This window comes from Populus alba, chromosome 8 (genome assembly GCF_005239225.2).
Source record: "Populus alba chromosome 8, ASM523922v2, whole genome shotgun sequence".
NCBI lineage: Eukaryota > Viridiplantae > Streptophyta > Magnoliopsida > Malpighiales > Salicaceae > Populus > Populus alba.
In genome coordinates this window covers 1,168,545-1,189,335 of record NC_133291.1, presented here as the reverse complement: position 1 = coordinate 1,189,335, position 20,791 = coordinate 1,168,545, and the positions used below count along the sequence as shown (strand labels likewise).

General features: G+C 34.7%; 2 protein-coding genes and 2 non-coding genes across 5 annotated transcripts in view; 2 read left to right on the top strand and 2 right to left on the bottom strand.

Annotated features, from left to right (window-relative positions):
• LOC118030466 (uncharacterized) overlaps nt 1–20,791 on the bottom strand; it is a 39,358-nt gene that overhangs the window by 10,878 nt on the left and 7,689 nt on the right. The gene's annotated exons all lie outside the window — the stretch shown is intronic.
• LOC118030470 (lignin-forming anionic peroxidase-like) lies at nt 9,595–10,908 on the bottom strand. The gene is made up of 3 exons (XM_035034588.2): nt 10,596–10,908; nt 10,319–10,510; nt 9,595–10,221 (listed from the first exon to the last, which is right to left on the bottom strand). The coding sequence occupies exons 1-3, from the start codon at nt 10,806–10,808 to the stop codon at nt 9,670–9,672; spliced, it is 957 nt and encodes a 318-aa protein (XP_034890479.1). The 5' UTR covers nt 10,809–10,908; the 3' UTR covers nt 9,595–9,669.
• Nucleotides 18,086–18,159, top strand: TRNAV-AAC (transfer RNA valine (anticodon AAC)). The gene has a single exon. It is a non-coding gene; the product is annotated as a tRNA-Val (tRNA).
• LOC118030510 (small nucleolar RNA Z247) lies at nt 19,204–19,343 on the top strand. Its single transcript, XR_004684351.1, has one exon. It is a non-coding gene; the product is annotated as a small nucleolar RNA Z247 (small nucleolar RNA).

Here is a 20,791-nt window from a genome sequence, read left to right as displayed (position 1 = left end):
AAATAAATAATAATTTACTCGGAAAAGAAAATTAATTTATGCAAAAAGCATGAAGAAAAAGAAGAAAAAAGGGAAAATAAGTAATTAATTAAGGGGTAAAGTCGCTTACCGAGCATTTGAGCACCAATAGCACATTGTAAGAAAAAAGATCCATGGTGGCCATTGCCTTGACAAAGAAATTCAAATGGAGTAACAGAGTATAGATAAAGAGCCATATCCTTACGGTTGCTTCTACATGCCTGAGCCAGGGGGATCCTTTTTTGTGCATTTACAAAGGTAACCAAGTGTTCGTTCTTTCTCACCAAACATTCTGCCATCTTTCTTATTCCAACAACGGCAGCAATAAAAAGAGCTGTGTTGCCTTGATTATCTTTTATTTCCAATTCTTCTACTGACATCAACTTCACCAACTCCTCCACAACTCTCAGATGTCCAGAAAAAGCTGCTACATGAAGGGCTGTTCTACCATAGGGTTTAATCATGGCCTTTCTTGCATTTGGGTAATGGCTAAGATAGTTTTTTATGGCATTCCAGTCTCCATTACAGGCATACTTGTACAGCGTTTGCAAGGGACCATTCATTTCATTGCTCACCGCTCCTGCCAAGGTTTTTATTCTCTCCCGTGTTAACATCAAGAGATCGAAGTGATTGGAAATCTAACAAAGGAAGAGAATGAGGTCATGGTATACCTGAACCTTGTGACTCATCATCTTCTGATGGCTCTGCTTCATCAGATTGCTCTTTGTGGCTAGGTGAATGTTGTTGTTGCAAATTGGCTAGAGTATCCCAGGCATCTTTGGCTGAAGTGATGCTCCTAATCTTGGAAAGCATGTGTGGTGCACAAGAAACTTGAATTGCATGTAAAGCTGCAGCATTCTTTTTTCTCAATGCCTTAGAGTCACCTTCTTGATGATCAATAGGCTTAGAGTCAACTTCTTGATCAGCTTCTTGAAGACCAGTAGGCTCAATAAAATCCCAAAGGTCTTGAGCTAACATGTAGCTTTTCATGCAGGCACTCCAATCATCATAGTTATCACCTCCTAGGACTTCAACAACAATTGAAGTTGGGGAAATGTTTGTTGTCAACATGTTAGAATCTGTGTACAATGGGGGGTAAGGATCGATCAAAGAAACTACTAGTGATGTCAGGATCTACTGAGAATAATGAAATGTGTTAGGTTGTATCTTAGCCAACCTTTCTATTTATATATACGCAGCAGGACACTGCAATAATTATAGGAATTATAAGGCTTTGTTTGTTTGCTGAAAAATAGTTTTTTTTTGAAAAGTGAGTTCCGAGAAAGTATTTTTCGATGTTTGGTAGTGTAATGAAAAATAAGTTGGAAAACACTTTCCAGTGTTTAGTTATGTCATAGAAAATAAACTAGAAAATAACTTATTAATATTTTATTTTTCTCAAGTTTATTAAAATAATGAGGAACAAATCTTACAAATTAAAAGGTTGAATGAGAATGAAATTGAAAAAAAAATATAATTTCATAAATTATCTCAAATAAAATAAATAATAATTAAAATAATAGAGATCAAATCTAAAAAATTAAAAAAAATAAAAGATGAAGAAATTAAAATAATAATAATCAACATTTCATAAATTATTTCAAATAAAATAAGTAACAATCAAAAGAATGAGGATCAAATTTGATAGATAAAAAATTTCAATAAAAAAATGATAAGGAAAAAGCAAATAGCAATTATAAAAATAAGGACCAAAGTTAATATAAAAGTTAAATTTTAAGAGATGAAATTCAAAAATAAATATTTAAAAACAAAATATATATAGCAATCAAAAGTTTGAGGATCAAATTTGATATAATCAGCAAATAATGAAATTTCTAAATTTTTTCACAACTTCCGAAAAGTGTTTTCCGCCCAAATTTTCTAGGAAAACACTTTCCTGAAAACCAAACCAAATTTTTCGTTGACCGAAAAGTGTTTTCTGTTGACCAACTTTTCTAATGGCAAATAAACATAGGAAAGTTTGGAAAATGGTTTCCCGGAAACTACTTTCCGAGAAACAAACATGGCCTAACATTAAAATAATTCTATATTAATTTTTTATTATGATAAATACATGATATACATTCTATAATCCTATTGAGCCAAAATTTGTGGGAAGGGTTTCGACAATTTTGGTGAGAAAAGAAATGAAGTTATATGTTCATGATTGACTAATCTACGAGTATCATCAGGGTTAGCCTCAGATCTGGTTTGTTCCTTTTTTTTTGTTTTATTCTTTTATTAGTGTGTCAGGGTTTTATTCACCGGGGCAATTTTCTTGATTCATAAGATTAAAAAAAAAAAAAAAAACCTGTCTTTAAAGAAGAACCCACGTCAAGATGCAAGGAGAGTTGACTTGCACGTTTGGGGTAGATGTGTCTAATCACCACCCTTTTAAACCGGGACGTGTCTAGCATCATTCAACTAGAAATTCAGTCGGGATACGGTTTTGAGTCCTGGATTTTCCGGTTCACCCCACTAGACCAGGTTTAGCAACCACCCTGACCCTCCAAAAATTGAGAAGTTTCCAAACTGCCCCCTAGACTTGTAAGAACTTCTATGGTACTTTTACAGAATCCCCAAACCCAAAAACCAAAGTTAATCTACTATTTTATCTCCCACTTTGATAAGTCTGGATCCATCCCCGCATGACTCACACATAACAGTAGAATCCACAAGTTGTTCCACCAAAGAAGAAAGGAATAAGGGAGATGACAGATTCCATACTTTCCGTGTTCTAAATAAATACGAAATGCTGCTGGAAAAGAGAATAGAAATTCCTTGCTTCCTGTCTTAAGGTCCTACCTTTTATCATCTTGTTGCATGGAAGAAAAAAGAAAGATCCAGGAAACAGACAAAAGGACAAATAAAGAGTAAAGGTGACTGTGTCCTGCGCTGCCCTCTTTACATTTGAACCACTAGTTTCAAATCAAAATTGATGACTTACATAACTGTATCACGTTAGAGCGTGTTTGATAATTTAGTTTTGGATGTGTTTTTCGACGGATAAAGCATCTATTCCATCATTTTCAATAAATAAATAAATAAGTGATGCAGGAATATTTCCATTATTTTTAAGTGGTAAGATCTTCATGTTACGCAAATTTTCTTTAGGACATTGAATTTGCTTCATGCAACTCTGCATTATTAAAGAGTGGGGGAAAAAATGGAAAGCCAAGAACCAAGATATCATTGGATGAAAGTAAGAAAAGAGAGCAACAATAAGATCCAACCAAGTACTTACATGGTGTGGTAGCAGCTCACGCTGCTACTTATAATTCCCTCACCTTGTACACGGGAAAGTTTAATAGGAGAGGTGGAGTGTTGTTTAGTTTTTTTCTTGAAAGTAAAGATAGAAAAATATAGAAATTTGATAGTTCCAACACTTATTAAGTTTATTCAGGAATAGTCTATCTGTTCATGTGTTCATATAGCTACTGCTTAATAGTAATCTCTTAGCTGAGAGGGAGATTATAAATTATAAGGATGCTTTTTGTATTTTGTTGTGAGGAGAGATTGAGAATATTAATCATTTGTTTTATTACTGTACTATTATGTAAATTTTTAGAGTAAATTCATGACTTGATTTGGGTGTCTAGAGATTATAATCAGAATATTTAGAAATTGTTCAAGTCGGTCAAAGACAACTTTCAATGTTGGGCTATTACTCTTCTCAGCAAAGGTTTTTATTAGTTTATCTGGTTAGTTCGCAAACAGCTTTTTCAAGTCTAAAACTCTTTACTGTGATGTGATTTTTTTATCTTATCTTTCACCATTTGGCTTTTTAATTATCTGATATGGTTTTTACTAGAAATCCTGGATATATGGTGAAGTAGACTAATTAATTTGGTCTTTTGTTTGTTTGCTCCTTCTTTTAAGTGCCCTCTTGTAAACTCTTTTTTTATTCGGTTTCATCTTTTTAATGATGCTGTTTTAAATATTAATTCTACTCTATTACTATTAAAAAAAAAATATGTTGCTCGGTGCTAATTATATAGTTAGCCTCAAAGCTGACTAACTTCCCTTCTCTTTTAATTAACATATATGGCAAGTGGTTGCTTAGTAAATCCCCCGGTGATCTAATTCATTCATTTAATCAATTATTAATTAGATCTTTTCCTTTTCCTTTTCTTTTTGGTACAAAAGGATAAAGGCAAAAACAGCTAACTCCTTATTTTAATTTGGAGCAAGTGCCAGCATCACCACCAAGATTATTCTTTTTTTAATATTAAAATAAAAAACAAAGACCTTTTTGTTCAGATGAGCTCTTTTCCTATTGATGCAAATTTCCCTCCTCGTTGAGACTTTAATATCCGCATATGTACCGAATACATCTTCAACAGGAAAATGAGGCGTTGGTACTGAATACACATTCCGTCTCGCAAATTACGAATGAACGAAACATAGATGAGATAACCAATGAAGGAATTTTATTCTAATAATTGAATAAATAAAAGAACGAGCAATTTGAGAAAACAAATCATTAAAACAAATATGCGTCTGCAAACTTTATAACCTCTAGCAGAGTTAAGATTGCCGAGGGCAGTCTTTTCACTCTGGATAGAGGAAGTCTCGTCTTGTAAGATGGAGGCATCACAACCCTGCAAAACCAAGGATTAACTCATAAGTACACTGGCTCCAAGATAATACATAATCAGAGAGGAGCAATGTGGCTGCCAAAAGTAGTCGCAAAAGTACCTGGACAAAGCAATCGTGAAAGTGTAAGCGGATGAGAGACGCAGCCATTCTCCTGTCGCTTGCAATTGCACTTCTGATAGCCGTTCGGATCGTGCTAAGCGCATTAGGACAGGAGCTGTCGTAAAATGCAGGGGAGAGTTGTGCGTGGCATGCTGTGTTCAGCAAGAACAGCATGAACATGAAAGAAGCTGCTGCTCCTGCTTTTGCTGCAATTCTATATGTTTTCAGTTGGAGAAACTAAAGTCTTTAGCTCGCTAAATATTGTATAGCTAAGTCTGCAAGTGCTGTTACCAAAGCTGTTGGATGACTGAGAGAATTGAGATAGAAGATGGAGAAGAATGCATGGGAGCTCATCTATTTATAGATGCTGATCAAGCACATTATTCAAGATCTGTCTAGGTAAGAACTGTAAGGCAATAACGCGTAGAAAGTTATCTAATTTGATGCCTGCATGCCATTCATTAACTTTTTTTACACTTCTTGTCGTGACCCATTAATTAATTATTTTATCCGCATCAAATCCTATGAAATAGTAATCTAATGAGGCTGCTTTGGTATTTTTTTAGCCATTAGTTGCTCACAGCTGCGGTCTTTTATTAAATTATAACTTTAGATAGTAAAGAAATATGGATAGCCAGAAGCAGGAATTTGTGCTTCGTCATAAATGTCCGTTTGCTGATGATCAAGCACATTTGTAATTAACGCGATCAATTTTTGAAGACTGCGCGCCATCATTAGTTAACCCTTCTTTGCCCTTACCGATTCCACTAGGGAATTATTCTATCCTGCAAAAATCACTCGTAAAAAATCATTTTTTCTGCACCCAGCGCAGCCTTTCCCTGCGGTGAATATAATATGGGACGATATGCTACATGGAACCCTCCTCCCTTTTTTTAATAAAAACAAACGTTGCTAAAATGTCTTACTCACTCCTTTATGATGGATATTCGTTGACTTTGACATGCTTTTTCAACCAATAGAATAAACAGAAGTCAAATGCGATCAATCATGAGACAATTATTATAAAAATCAAAGACAAGCATTCAAGATTTCTATAATGCCTTAGGGATAACTATAAAGAATCTCTTTACATTTAGTTATTATCAAATTGGTTACCCATAGAATTTTCAGAAAGAATTATTTGGGGGAGTTCACTAGTTTCGCAGTAATATGATGAGAAGTTCTTTATTTTTGTTTTCAAATATGATTTTATCTATGAGAATAAAATAAAAATAAACATTAAAAAGAATTATTATATAACCAACCTGCGGGTGTAAATTCTTTACTTACATGTCATTTGGTATTATGACATTATAAATACATGATCAAAATAAGTTTTCAAAACAAATAGGAGTACTGTTACATTTTCAAAACAATTGATTTTATCTTTTTGTTATAAAATAATAGCTTTGTTTTAATACTCAATCCATGCTGGTAAGTTGACCTGGAACTCGAGTAATGAAACCTTGTTCGTGATAGATGTCAACAAAAATAAATAAAAAAATTGACCTAATATAATTAGATAAAAGATCTAGGTTAACTAGCAATTCAATAATGGAAAATTGATTAAAACTTATTGATTTTTTTTTAAAAAAAAAATGCTTGTTTTCAAATTAATGTTGTTTTGATTATTTTTAAAATTGACATGTGGTCTAAGAATTGTTTGGTCTATCTTTATTTAGGTTTATATATATATAAACCAGTTCTAAAAACAAATAATTGATCAAATGTGGAGGCATTAAATAACGGGGAATGATTCTAAATATCATAATTAAATTATATAGGTTTTCAACTAAGCATTAATTCCTATATAGATCTGGTCATAGTCCATAACATCTGTTGCGTACACTAACAATGTCTTTGATTTTTTTATTATATAAAAAAAAAATTGTCTTTGATTTCTTTACAATACGTAGAAGGAACCGGTAAGCATATTAACCAGCTGTCATATCTAGCCAAATCAGGCTCTCACTTTTTTTTCCAAACTAAACCGGTTTAGGTTTTAAATTAGCTGTAGCTCGGGCTTAACTTTTAAATTAACTATATCTTGAGTTGACCTGCCGGGCGTTTCAAGTATTAAAACATTACTAAAAACAAGTAATTAATCAAGCATGGAGCCTTATTTTACAGGGAATTATTTTAAATCATAGCTAAATTGCATTATTTTTCAACTAATCATTAATATTTAATTATTACGTCTGGTCATATAACATCCGTTGCATACTATAACAGCAGTGTCTTTGATTTTTTCCCTAACCAGCTGTAATATCAGGCCAAATTACTCTGTAATTCATCGATAATTTCAAGTGGCAAGTTTTCCTTTCTTTGCTGGATGGTGGTAATATACTCATTGACATTTCCTTTTCTGCTTGCTGGCACCGCGTAGCTTACCAAATCCTCAATTTCCAGGCTGACGAGAGAAAGAAGCAGGCCACTTTTTGTTTCGTTTACTTTAGTATATAAAGATTTTTTAAAAAATAAAAAATAATTGACCATTAATGCAGTATCTCAGTCCTTAATTCTCCGATTCCTTTATATATTGTATGGAGAAAAAAAAAAGAACATAACGATCACGAGATCTAACTAAAGCTCTGTAGAGTATAATTCCCAATAAAAATGGAGGAATCTTTTATTAATTTGTTTTAGAAAAATATAATATTCCTATTTGTTTTGAAAACAATAATATCATTTAAGAAAATTCTATAACTGGTTTGAAAAAATTAATAGCTAAAAGGAGAGAGATGATTTTAGCTTATTCCCAATGACACATTGGCATTATGCAGTCTCATATGCTCCATGTAGCATGCATATAGCCCTATGTTTATTCTGCGACTAGCATAACGAATGTGACAAATTCTTTTTTGAGTGGCCATTTGCTCATTAGGACTTATTTGAAGATTTTTCTCAGATTAGAACAATTTTTTTTTTTTTTAGTTTTTTTTTTTATAAAAAACAATCATTCCATTATTTAATTTAAATCATATTTTATTAATTTATATTTTGAGGGACCTGTTGTATGTGGGAGCGCGACGTAAGGGAGTTGTAGGAGTCGTCACCTAGTTGTTTGATTTATAATAGCTAGAAAACCTAGGTGTACTAGTCTTGTAAAAAAATCAAAGAATAAGGGACTGATTGTGGTTAGAAAAGATATTAGCACTCATAGCGCGTTCACCTTACCTGAGGTAAGCTTCATTATGTGGTGTGAATTTAGTTTAAAGATTTTGATGAGTTTCTAACTGGTGATTTGTCTATTGACTTAGGATGAAGATTTATTCGTGTGACTAAATCTTGCTTTTCAAATTCATTATGGGCCCATGTGTCAAAATAAATTCTTATGGAGATGATCCATGTAGGTGTCTCAACATGGTTCACTCATCCTGGAAAGCAGAAGGGTTTTCCACAATTTGTGTGTTGTGGTGAAAAATATTCTTAATTAAAATTAGGGAATATTCATAATAATTTTGAGAATGTTCTGGTCAACTCCTGATATTTACAAAACAGCCTACTTGTAAGTCCAATATTTATACTAGAATATCAATCATTAGTTCTCATAAATTAAAATTTTTTGAGTTATTGAAATATTGATCAAATTCTCAAGGATTTAGTAAATTAGTTATTAAATCCAAAAACGCATGCTAAAAACTAAAACATACCATGTATTTTATTTTTTAAACAAGATATGATTTTTTTAGGGACTTGGTCGTATACAACAAGAAAAAGATATTTTTTATTTTCGTATTTTTGTAAGGCTATGTTTGGTAAAAAAAAAAAAAAATTTTCTTGAATTAAAAACTACCCAAAACAAGCTTAAAGGGTATTTGTCAAATACACCCTAAAAACAAAGAAACCTTAACAAAAAAAAAAAAAGCAAACAGGGTTTAAGGACTGACCCAGTTTTGACCCGACTGGGTTAACCCAAAAACAAACCAAAACAAGGACCCAAAACCAAAATGAATTCAACATAACAAAAAACATAAAAACTTCAAAATTTATGAAAAAAAACATATCAAATACAGAAAGATTGAAGAACTCCAACAACATTGAAACGTAAACCCAACAACATTAACATCAAATCAAGCTAGATCTCAAGGAATAAAAGATAAGGTTTTAATCGCTATCAAGTATAGATCAAGAATTAAAAGTTATTTTTCTATGATTATTACTTAAACATTATGATTTTTTGTTAAGAATGAGTTTTGATTCAAAAAATAAAATTCTAAAATTAAAACACACAAAAAAATGTTATTAATGCTTAAAAGTCCTAGATTATTTACTAAAAATAATATACAAACTTGTAGAAACCAGATTTGAATAAAAATAAACCCTAAATCTAGTACTAATAACAATGTTCTTTGGATTAATATGAACCCACAATTTGCTCAAAAAACCTAAAAACATTGTTCAATTCCAGAATGGCCATTTAAGACCTCTAAAACATGTTTTCTTCATTTCAATGGTGAGCATAAATCAAACAAAATAGACCAATAAAAAAAGGGTTAAAATTTCAAAATTTTGTATATTTTGACACTTCTTAACCCCTTTTTAATAATTTTTAAAGAGTTTTGGTATGTTTTTCTTAACTTTTTTATATATTATTTTTTTTCTTCTATTATTATTTGATTTCTTGTATTCTCTTTAATTTATTTTGTTTACGCGCCCCAAAATGGGCAATAATTATATAACTAATTCTGGCAAAATTAGTCCCGATGAGTGGGTCCATGGAAAGAAGCGCTCAAGCCCAGGAACAAGGAGCACAAGGTGTCGCTTTTTTTCTTTTTTCCTTCTTACCAGTGAACAAAACACGAATAGGAAAACCCATGAACGAATTTTGTTGATTATTAATTTATACTTGACGGACTAAATGAATGAAACAATTTGAGAAAACAAATAACACATCGTTATGTCTGCACACTTGATCCGAGAGAATCTTCAAGGAAAAAAAGAAAGGAAAAACTAGTTGACAGCACTGCAAATCCTCCTTATCTGCCCGGAAGATCCAGTGAGAAGACCTATATCTCCCATTTTGATCATGGCAGATCCAAAATCTGATTTGAATCTTGCAGGGTTCCTGCTGTATTCAGAGACAATGCTGTCCGTGGAGCCTCCATTGAAAAGCACTTGATCTGACTGAAGGAGACCCTTGTTTTGCATCAGATTCTTGAAGTAATTGTTGTCGAAAGAATTGGGAGTGACCAAATCGAGCGGGGCTAAGGTTGCGTCGCTGCCAACACGTGGACAGCGCCTCCTGCGGGTGCTAGCGAATCCGGCATCGATATTGCTGTGATTGTATATCCTTTCACGGAAAGTGAAGCATTGAGCTTGTCCGAGAGTATGCGAACCTGACAAGGCAACCATGTCCCTTGCAGTAAGGCCTTTGTTTTGGAAGCGAGAAATAAGACTCTCCAGGCTTTCAAAGAAGGCAGGTAACTCTGCGTTGGCTAAAGTTCGACTTGCTGTTGTTGAATCTCTTCTTCCAAGCTTCACCGCGTAGGATGGGCCACCCACCTGTGACATTTTTTCCATAAGAATCATAAACAACAAGTCCTGGTTTTGCAGCTTGCAATACCAACAGAAATAAAGAGATGGATTTAGATATACTCACATAAGCAGACGCATCTCTCGCTGCAACAGCAATGATATCTGCACAGGATACTACTCCGGGACAGATCTTCTCAACTTCAGTTTTTGCTTTGTCTATTACATTATAACCTCTAGCAGAGTTAAGATTGCCGAGGGCAGTCTTTTCACTCTCGATAGAGGAAGTCTCGTCCAGTAAGATGGAGGCATCACAACCCTGCAAAACCAAGGAATAACTCATAAGTACACTGGCTCCAAGATAATACATAATCAGAGAGGAGCAATGTGGCTGCCAAAAGTACCTGGACAAAGCAATCGTGAAAGTGTAAGCGGATGAGAGACGCAGCCATTCTCCTGTCGCTCGCAATTGCACTTCTGATAGCAGTTCGGATCGCGCTAAGCGCATTAGGACAGGAGCTGTCGTAAAATGCAGGGGAGAGTTGTGCGTGGCATGCTGTGTTCAGCAAGAACAGCATGAACATGAAAGAAGCTGCTGCTCCTGCTTTTGCTGCCATTTCTTTGAGTCGTCTAAGTGCAAGACTAATTTTTACTCTCACAAAATTAATCTATAGCTTTTGCAAATCAATCCAGTTGATTAACAGAAGCTTTTATCAAATATAGAATTGAGAGAAGGGATAGAAGATGAAGAAGAATGCATGGGAGCTCATCCTTTTATAGAAGGATGATGAAGCACACTCGTATAACGCGTTCCATTTTTTTATGACTGCATGCCATCATGAGTTAACCCGTCTTTGTTCTTACCGATTCAACTAGAGAATCATTCTATCCTTCAATTCACTATTAAAAAAATCCCTTTTTTCTGCACCCAACGCTGCCTTTTCTGGCGGTGAATATAATATGGGACGACGATGTGCTACATGGAAACATCCTTGTTTTCCAGTACGTTGGTCAAGTGTCTTATTCAGTCCTTTATGAGGGATATGCGTTGATTTTGTACGGACAACACATACTTTTTCAATCATGAGACAATTAGAAAATTTCAAAGACAAGCATTGACGAATTCTATAGGGATAATTATCCAAAGAGATGATTACCCATACAATTTTCAGAAAGATTTATTTGTGAGAGCTCACTGGTTTCGTGGTGGTAATTAAGAAGACAAATTCTTTATTTTCTTAAAGAAAATATGATTTTATCTATGATGATAAAATAAAGTGACATTAAATAGAACTATTCTACAACCACCTTGCGCAGACGTAAATTCTTTAGTACTCTTACATGTCATTTGGTATTATGAAATTATAAAGAGGTGATCCAAATAAGTTTTCAAAACAAACAGGAGTGTTACATTTTTTAAACAATTGATTGTATTTTTTGTTATAAAAAAATAGCATTATTTTAAAACTCAATCTTATCTGGCAAGTTGACTTGAGATCCAAGTGATTCGACGCCTCGGCCGAGATGATTTCTAACAAAAATAAAAAATTAACCAGATTAACCAGTGATCTAATCAATCCCGAAAAAATCTAGTCAAAATTTGTTAATTCTTTCATTTTTTTTTTGTTTTTTATTCAAATTTAATTTTTAAAATTAACATTGTTTTGATATTTTTTTTTTAAAAAATAAGGTCAATCTGATTCAATATAACTTAATATGTGATCTAATAAGACTTGTCCCGGGTTAACCTTAGATCGGGTGTTAAAAGTAAAAAAAATAGCAGTTCTAAAAACAAATAATTGATCAAATGTGGAGGCTGGCAATGATTCTAAATCATAATTAAATTATATAAGTTTTCAACCAAGCATTAATTTCTATATGGACGTGGTCATAGTCCATATTTTTCAAAAACGTCGAAGGAACCGGTAAGCATACTAACTAACCAGCTGTAATATCAGGCCAAATTAATTCATCCATAATTCATCGATAATTTCAAGTGGCAAGTTTTCCTTTATTGGCTGCATGGTGGTAATTAATATACTCATTGACATTTCCTTTTCTGCTTGGTGGCACCGCGTAGCTTTACCAAATCCTCAATTTCCAGGCTGATGAGAGAAAGAAGCAGGCCACCTTTTGTTTCGTTTACTTTAGTATATAAGGATTTAAAAAAAAAAAAAATAGACCATTAATGCAGTATATATCTTTTCTAGACAGGGATGACAATTTCACTCAATATGCATGATCGCTGTCCTAAACCTATTTACATCTAGAAATTGAAGTTTTGTACTTAACCAGTCCATATTTCATCGATTTCAAATTACTCTATATTTCATCGATTTCAAGTGACAAGTTTTCCTTTCTGGGTACTGCATGGTGGCATTTTAAATCGTAGGATTTTAGTGGAGTGGAAGTCAAAGAGATTCCTTTCAGATGTGATTTATGGGGGGGAAAAAGGCTTTGGGTGATATAAATCGCTTTCTGACTCTGACTTTTCAACGCGGCATAAATAATAAAATACTTATGCTTGTTTTGATGGACAAACGGACTATTGCGACGAAGCACAAATTCCTGCTTCTGGCTATCCATATTTCTTTACCATCTAAAGTTATAATTTAGTAAAAGACCGCAGCTGTGAGCAGCTAATTGCTCTAAAAAAATACCAAAGCAGCCTCATTAGATTACTATTTTATAGGATTTGGTGCAGACAAAATAATTAATTAATGGGTCAGGACGAGAAGTGTAAAAAAAAAGTTAATGAATGGCATGCAGGCATCAAATTAGAAAGCAACTATCTAGGTAGTGGCTTAATGATAAAAGTTTGGGATTAAGAGGTTTGCTCCCTCTGTGGTTTCAGGTTCGAACTTTAGGTTGCTCATATGATGGCCACTGGAGGCTTATATAGTCGTTAACTTCAGGGCCCGTCGGATTAGTCGAGGTGCGCGCAAGCTGGCCTGGACACCCACGGTAATCTAAAAAAAAAAAAAAGTTTCTACGCGTTGTGGTCTTATAGTTCTTACCTACATAAATCTTGTGACAGCCTAAAGAGGCCTACTCAATCAGCTTTTGTCTGCAGATTTTCAACTCATGATACCTACTTTGAGCCAATGGTTGGGATCCTTCCCAACTGAATCAAGGGCTTAAATTTTTCCTCAATGTAGACAAGATTGCCCTCTTCCACCGCCTATAAATAGAGGTGGATTTCATGGCCTAAAAAAAAAGAAAAATCGGGTCCAAAGTCAGCCAAAAAACCTGTTTTTCTGCCGATTTCTGCACATTTACTCTTTATTTCTCTCTCCACCGTGACCTTCAGCCACCACCACCCTCATCACCGGTGTTCCCACCATTATCTCCACCACAGGCAGCCAACGCAACCACCAGCCGACCACCAAGAGCCACCGTCGTTTTCTCTCTCTTCGCTGCAGCCCCTCCCGCGCGTTTTTTTTTTTCCTCTTCTTCTTCCTTCCTCTGCCACAGGAAGCCGACGCCATCACCAGCTCCACCGTTGCAACCACTGGCAGCACACCTTCCTCAGCCAAAATAGTGACGGCAGCCACGACCCTTCAGGCAGGTAATCCACTCTTCTTACCCTTCTTCTTTTTTTTCTTCGTCGCTGTCGTTGTTTTTGCAGGAACAGAGGACGTGAATTATAATTCACGTCCTACTGTTCACGCATGAACAGTGGCGTGAATTATAATTCACGTCCACTGTTCATGCAGTGGACTTTTTTTTATTTTTATTTCTTTTTATTTTTTTTTAAATCAAAAAAATTTCAAAAAAATCATTTTAAAAAAATTTATGATTTTTCTCAAATATTTTCTACCAATTTTTGCATAATATCGGGTTGTATATTTACATTGTAAAATACAAATCCAGTATTAAAATACCCGGTTTTCTCCGAAATTTTTTTTTAAAAAAATAAAATTCAAAACAATCATTTCAAAAAAAAATGTGATTTTCTCGCATAGTTTTCTACCAATATATTAGACGAGTTTTCCTATTTTTAGGAACTGATGTCTTTTTTTTTTTAACATCTCTTATGAACGTTGTTTGTCGACATGTCTCTTTTTATAGAAAAGGACCGATGTCAAAATAAAATAAAAATAAAATAAAGTTTAAATACCAAAACAATATGGATTATATCCATAATTTTATTTTATTTTTTTGGTAACTCAGACGTAAATCTCCTTTTTAGGGTCAAACGTCGATATTTTAGACAAGTCTTCTATTTTTAGGGACTGACGTCATTGTTTTAACGCGTCTCCTATTTTGAGGGACCGACGTTTACTATTTAAAACAAACGAAATTGCAAATAAGTTCAAAATATAATAGCATTTAAATCAAATAAAAAACACACAAGTAAGGGTAACCTTTCTTTTCAAAGGATGTTTTAAGGGTGGTGTCTACCTTCCCTTAATCATAACTAACCCAGTACCCGAATCTATGGAACCAGTGTCTAATTTGGGATTTCTATTTCCCTCAAATTACTAGATGGCGACTCCAATAAAATTTTCATTTCCCCCATAAAAAAAAATCTTTTTGTTAAAAAAACAAAATGAGCGGAGCCGTCGCCCGACGTCGAGTATCGACAGAATGGCGACTCCGCTGGGGAAGCAAATGTTGGTACACAAAAATTATAATTCACGTCCACTGTTCATGCAGTGGACTTTTTTTTATTATTTTTTTTTTATTTTTTTTTTAAATCAAAAAAAATTTCAAACAAATCATTTTAAAAAAAATTATGATTTTTCTCAAATATTTTCTACCAATTTTTGCATAATATCGGGCTGTATATTTACATTGTAAAATACAAATCCAGTATTAAAATACCCGGTTTTCTCCGAATTTTTTTTAAAAAAATAAAATTCAAAACAATCATTTCAAAAACAAAAGTGATTTTCTCGCATAGTTTTCTACCAATATTTTAGACGAGTTTCCTATTTTTAGGAACTGATGTCTTTTTTTTTTAACGTCTCTTATGAACGTTGTTTGTCGACATGTCTCTTTTTATAGAAAAGGACCGATGTCAAAATAAAATAAAATAAAATAAAGTTTAAATACCAAACAAATATGGATTATATCCATAATTTTATTTTATTTTTTTGGTAACTCAGATGTAAATCTCCTTTTTAGGGTCAAACGTCGATATTTTAGACAAGTCTTCTATTTTTAGGGACTGACGTCATTTTTTTAACGCGTCTCCTATTTTGAGGGACCGACGTTAACTATTTAAAACAAACGAAATTGCAAATAAGTTCAAAATATAATAGCATTTAAATCAAATAAAAAACACACAAGTAAGGGTAACCTTTCTTTTGAAAGGATGTTTTAAGGGTGGTGTCTACTTTCCCTTAATCATAACTAACCCAGTACCCGAATCTCTGGGACCAGTGTCTAATTTGGGATTTCTAGTTCCCTCAAATTACTAGATGGCGACTCCAATAAAATTTTCATTTCAACCAATCAAAACAAAATCTTTTTGTTAAATAAACAAAAATGATATGGAGCCGTCGCCCGACGTCGAGTATCGACAAAGTATAAATTAATAATCAACAAAATTCGTTCATGGGTTTTCCTATTCGTGTTTTGTTCACTGGTCATCTTACCCCATAATCAACCACACCCTGTGCTCCCTGTTCCTGGCCTTGATCAGCTCCTTTCCATATGGACTCAATAATCGGGACTAATTTTGCCTCCATGATAGAATTGGTTACTCAAAGATAAAATAACAAGATGTTAAAATATGATTTAAATTAAATAATGGAATGATTGTTTTAGAAAGACAATTGATCTAATTTGAGAGATTTTTTTTTAATTAGATTTGGCTATTTTTGCAAACATGGATGAGCTCATGGAGTTGATGAATGTGCTTAATTATTATTTTTAAAATTATTTGGTCTAACAAGTAAACTCTTGTTAGTTTTGACTATAAGATCTTTATATATTATTGCATGGTTTTATCTATTTCTTGCCTTTTTTAATTTTATATATACAACTTTTGTTTTTTTTACTAGTTTGTCATTAGCATCATGGCACTAGCTCCGATTAATATTAAATCCTTGACAAATTTTTTTACTAAATTGCTTACAACATGCATTCATCAACTCCAATCACACCTGCTTACAAAACCTTATCAAAGGCAAAACTCTCAATCTTACAAGAAATATAGGCCTCCCAAACATCTCCAACTTTATTAGGAAAACATCGCGAGATAAGTTACAAACATGAACATAAATTATATTTTGGAACATCACAAACAAAGCAAAAATAAAATAATAATTTAAATTATATTCTAGGACCTAGTATAATAGCTTAAGTTATTGGATTGAGTTGATTCTTTGACATGATATCAGAGTCTTGATGACCAAGTGATCACAAATTCGAATCTCATCACCATTTATTTGATAAACATTAAGTACAAGGTAATGTGAGCATGTACAAATTTCAAGTCTAAAGGGCTTTCACTTGATAGGGAATGTTAAATAATAATATAAATTATATTATGAGATTTAACCTAACAGCTTAAAAAGGTGTGTTAGAAAATAATATTAATTATATTCTAGAATGTAACTTAACAGCTTAAACTATTAGGAGTTAACATCTTCTCTCAATATACTTCCCAGCTTCATCAATACCAGCATTTTGTTTTCGGATCGAAGATGCCTGGACCATAGGTGGAAAAGAAAATCTCAACATGGAGGGGAAATTGTAACAACATGAAGAGGGTGACAGGATTATAAGAGCAGCGCAAAAGGCTACCATCCAACATGAAGAGGGTGACAGGATTATAAGAGCAGCGCAAAAGGCTACCATCCAACATGAAGAGGGTGACAGGAATCCCAGAAAGGAAAACAATTGGCATAACGATTTGTAGCTTTCCATCCAACATGGTTGCAATGGAAGTCGAGAATGTCTTGTCATGTCAAAATATTGGAAGTCCAGCGTCTTGCTTGTTACGTACCACCAGGAACAGTGAATGCTGCCGTGGACATAATTGTGATGATCAGAGGATCAAACCTAACCTAGATTAAATGGCATGAAGATTTCATCCAAACCGTTACATTCTCAGCTTATATGTTCATTTATAACATGATATATTGTCTTTTGGCTTTAACTTATGGATGAATTTAAATATATTAAATACAGCATTTTGTCAAAATTATATTATTTTGGGTTAATTAATAACCAACTCAAGTATGTTGGATTCAACTAACAGCCGAACTTAAGCATGTTGACTCTAGTATCTCACTAAATCTATATTATCTTGGGTTATGCTGACGGTCGAACTTAAAAATATTGGATCTGACATTTCGTCAAGTTTATAATATGTTTGGGTTCCATTTACAGTTGAACCTAAACATGTTTAGATCTAATATTTTGTCAAATTATCAAACTCGTGTTACCTGAAATTCAACTAATGACTAATCTCTAAATATGTTAAGTCTGATTTCTTATCATATCCATATTTTTTTTAGTTTAACTAATTATTAAACCCAAATATTTTAAATTTGACATATATCTGTACCATTTTATTATAAATTTTTTCAAGTCTTGAAAAGATATACTAAAAGTAATTTCTACAGCTCAACAAATGCTTTTGTCTCCTTTCATCTATGAAAGAATACAGTTAATAAATTTTTTTTAAAAAAAAACAACACATAGGAGACAAGACTATGGTGTTCAAACTTATGGATGGATGGATAAAAAAACAATAGTAATAATAATAATTCAGACTTGCTTATTAACTGCTAACTAACAATTTTTTGCAAGTTTAATTGTAAAAGAAAACAATGACGAGTCATTCATTTCTTAACCCATCATTCAAAAACGAACCTTCTGTCAGCTTGGAAATAATATATAGATATATAAACAGAGTATGTTTTGTTGGTGGCATCAGGGTGTCGTGGTGTAGTTGGTTATCACGTCAGTCTAACACACTGAAGGTCTCCGGTTCGAACCCGGGCGACGCCATTGTTTTCTTTTTTTTCCCCTTCAATTACGTAATCAAGCTGCTCACGATAAGAGCAAGTCAAGAAATGAAATCAAGCAAGAAAGCTGCTAGTTTTCTTCTTCTTAATATAATTTTTTCCTCTGAATGTTCCTAATAGAGTTGACGAAGTGAGGATTCCAGAGTGTAGAAGATCAGGTCATGGTTACTGAGATCAAGGATGAAGATACTGAGATCAAGGATGAAGATACTGAACCCGTGAATGCAGCAACGACAATACATCCTCCGTGAAAGCAGCAGCAGATAAATGATTTGGAATTAAGGATGAAGATCAGCAACTAATCCTCCGTGAAAGCAGCAGCAGAAGATATGATTGTTATGCATTCAAAATTAACAGATGTTACCAGCTGTAACTAGATTTACGTTAGAAGCTATTTATGTAATTATATAAATATCAGGATATGTACAGAGGGAAGAATATCAAAGTATCATTGTAATTCTGATATACACAATTGATTATTTCACTTTTCTATATGGTATCAGAGCCCCAAAAGACTAACGTCTAAATGTCTTCCTCAAATTCTTCTGCAACCTCAACTCATTCTTCTGTCATCTCCATGCCTTCCGTTGCTACTGTTAAACTCAACCATGACAACTTCCTTCTCTGGAAAGCACAACTTATACCATATTTTAGAGGACAAGATCTCTTCGGTTATATAGATGGATGCATTCCCAAACCACCAAAATTCATCTCTGTCACTCACCCTGAAACTTCTGTTGTCACTGAACGTCTGAACCCAGCCTACTCTCAATGGGTTCGTCAGGATAATCTCATCCTCAGCACTCTTATGACTTCTTTATCTGAGCCAATTCTTGCTCAAGTTGTCTCTTATACAACTTCCAAGACTGTATGGAATGCATTAGAGGATACTTTCTCCTCTCGATCTCGTGCGCGCATTTTACAAATCCGCACACAACTTGCAACTGCAACAAAAGGAAACATGACAGCCACTGATTACTTTCATCACATAAAAAGGCTCACTGATGAACTAGCTGTTGCTGGACAACCGCTGAATCATGATGATATTCTAACATATATTCTTGCAGGACTCGGCCATGAATATGATAGTTTTGTGGCCTCCATATCAGCACGGACTGATAGCATTACACTTGAGGAAATTTATTCTCTACTACTGACCTCTGAAGCTCGCCTGTCAAGACATCAACTCACCCCTGTCATCCAGCAACCTTCTGCCCATATTGCATATCGACAGAACAACTCTCCAAGGCGTGGTAATTTTCGTGACAGGGGGCGTGCTAATCGTGGTGGTTACAATTATAGAAACAAGACTAATGATCAACCGACTGCTGTTTGCCAGATATGTGGTAAGATTGGACACTCTGCCAAGAAATGCTATTTTCGTTTTGATTTGTCTTACCAGGAAGCAACTCCTCTGCCAACCAAACATGGCCTGGTTGCTATGCGTAACTGTTGCTACCCAATTTTTGACCCATGTTTTTGATATATTTTCAAAAAATCCAAAAATAGAGAAAAACAATGAAAATCCAAAAAATATGTTTTTTTTAATTTTCATCATTTTAGCATTTTCAACATCATCTAAAAAAGAATTTAAATTGCTTTCGAACGCGTTCGACTTTTCACGCGTCATTTTTAAAATCATTGTTTTTCCTCATTTGAGTCGACGTTGATATTGCTCGTTTTCAAAAAATACAAAAAAAATAAGAAAAATCAAAATTTCCAAAAAAGAAAGAAGTTGAGGGACCAAGTTGAAAAACCTAGCAACATTTTGCCTATAAATACTAGTCTTCAACTCACATTCAAAGGGGGGGGCTAATTTTGGAAACACCAGAAAATACAACAAAAAACCTAAACCACAAAAAACCCTAAAATCCATCTCTAACCAAAGGGAGCCGCCGGAGCCCCCTACCGTTTGGATTTTTTTATTTTTCTCTTCTTCCTTCCCCCAGCCACAGCTCCCCCAAACCCGGCCAAACAACACCCAAACACACCGGTTTATTTTTCTTCTTCCTCTTCTCCAGCCGGCTGGCCAAGCCACACCGCCACCTCCCTCAGCTTTTGTTTTCCTTCTTCAACCGGACCTTTCAGCAGCCGCAAGGCCTCCATTCCCCATTTTTCTCCTCCCCACAGACTAGTGGCCGGACCGGCTTCCACTGAACCCAAGCCACCACCAGCAGCCTCGCTGTCCTCTTCATCTCCGCCTGACCAGCCTTGCAGCGGCGTCTCCTCCGCCGGACCGGCTTCCACTGAACCCAAGCCACCAGCAGCAGCCTCGCTGTCCTCTTCATCTCCGCCTGACCAGCCTTGCAGCGGCGTCTCCTCCACCGAAGCGGCCAGCCACGGACCCGTCTCCTTCCCACAGCAGCCGACCACCACATCCGAAGACCAGTCCCTTTCTCTGCCTCCTCACCGTCAGCCGAAGGAGAAAGAAGGGTCGGTGATCTACCCGATCCAGCGGGTAACGGACCGCACGAGTAGCCGGTGGGCGACTCTCCTCTCCACACCGAAGCTCAGTCGCCGGCCGCCCCTTGGACATACTGGGCGCCACCTGAAGCAGAGGAGAAGAAGAACACAACAGACCCATTTGCAGATCCGAAACGGAGAAGACGAATCTG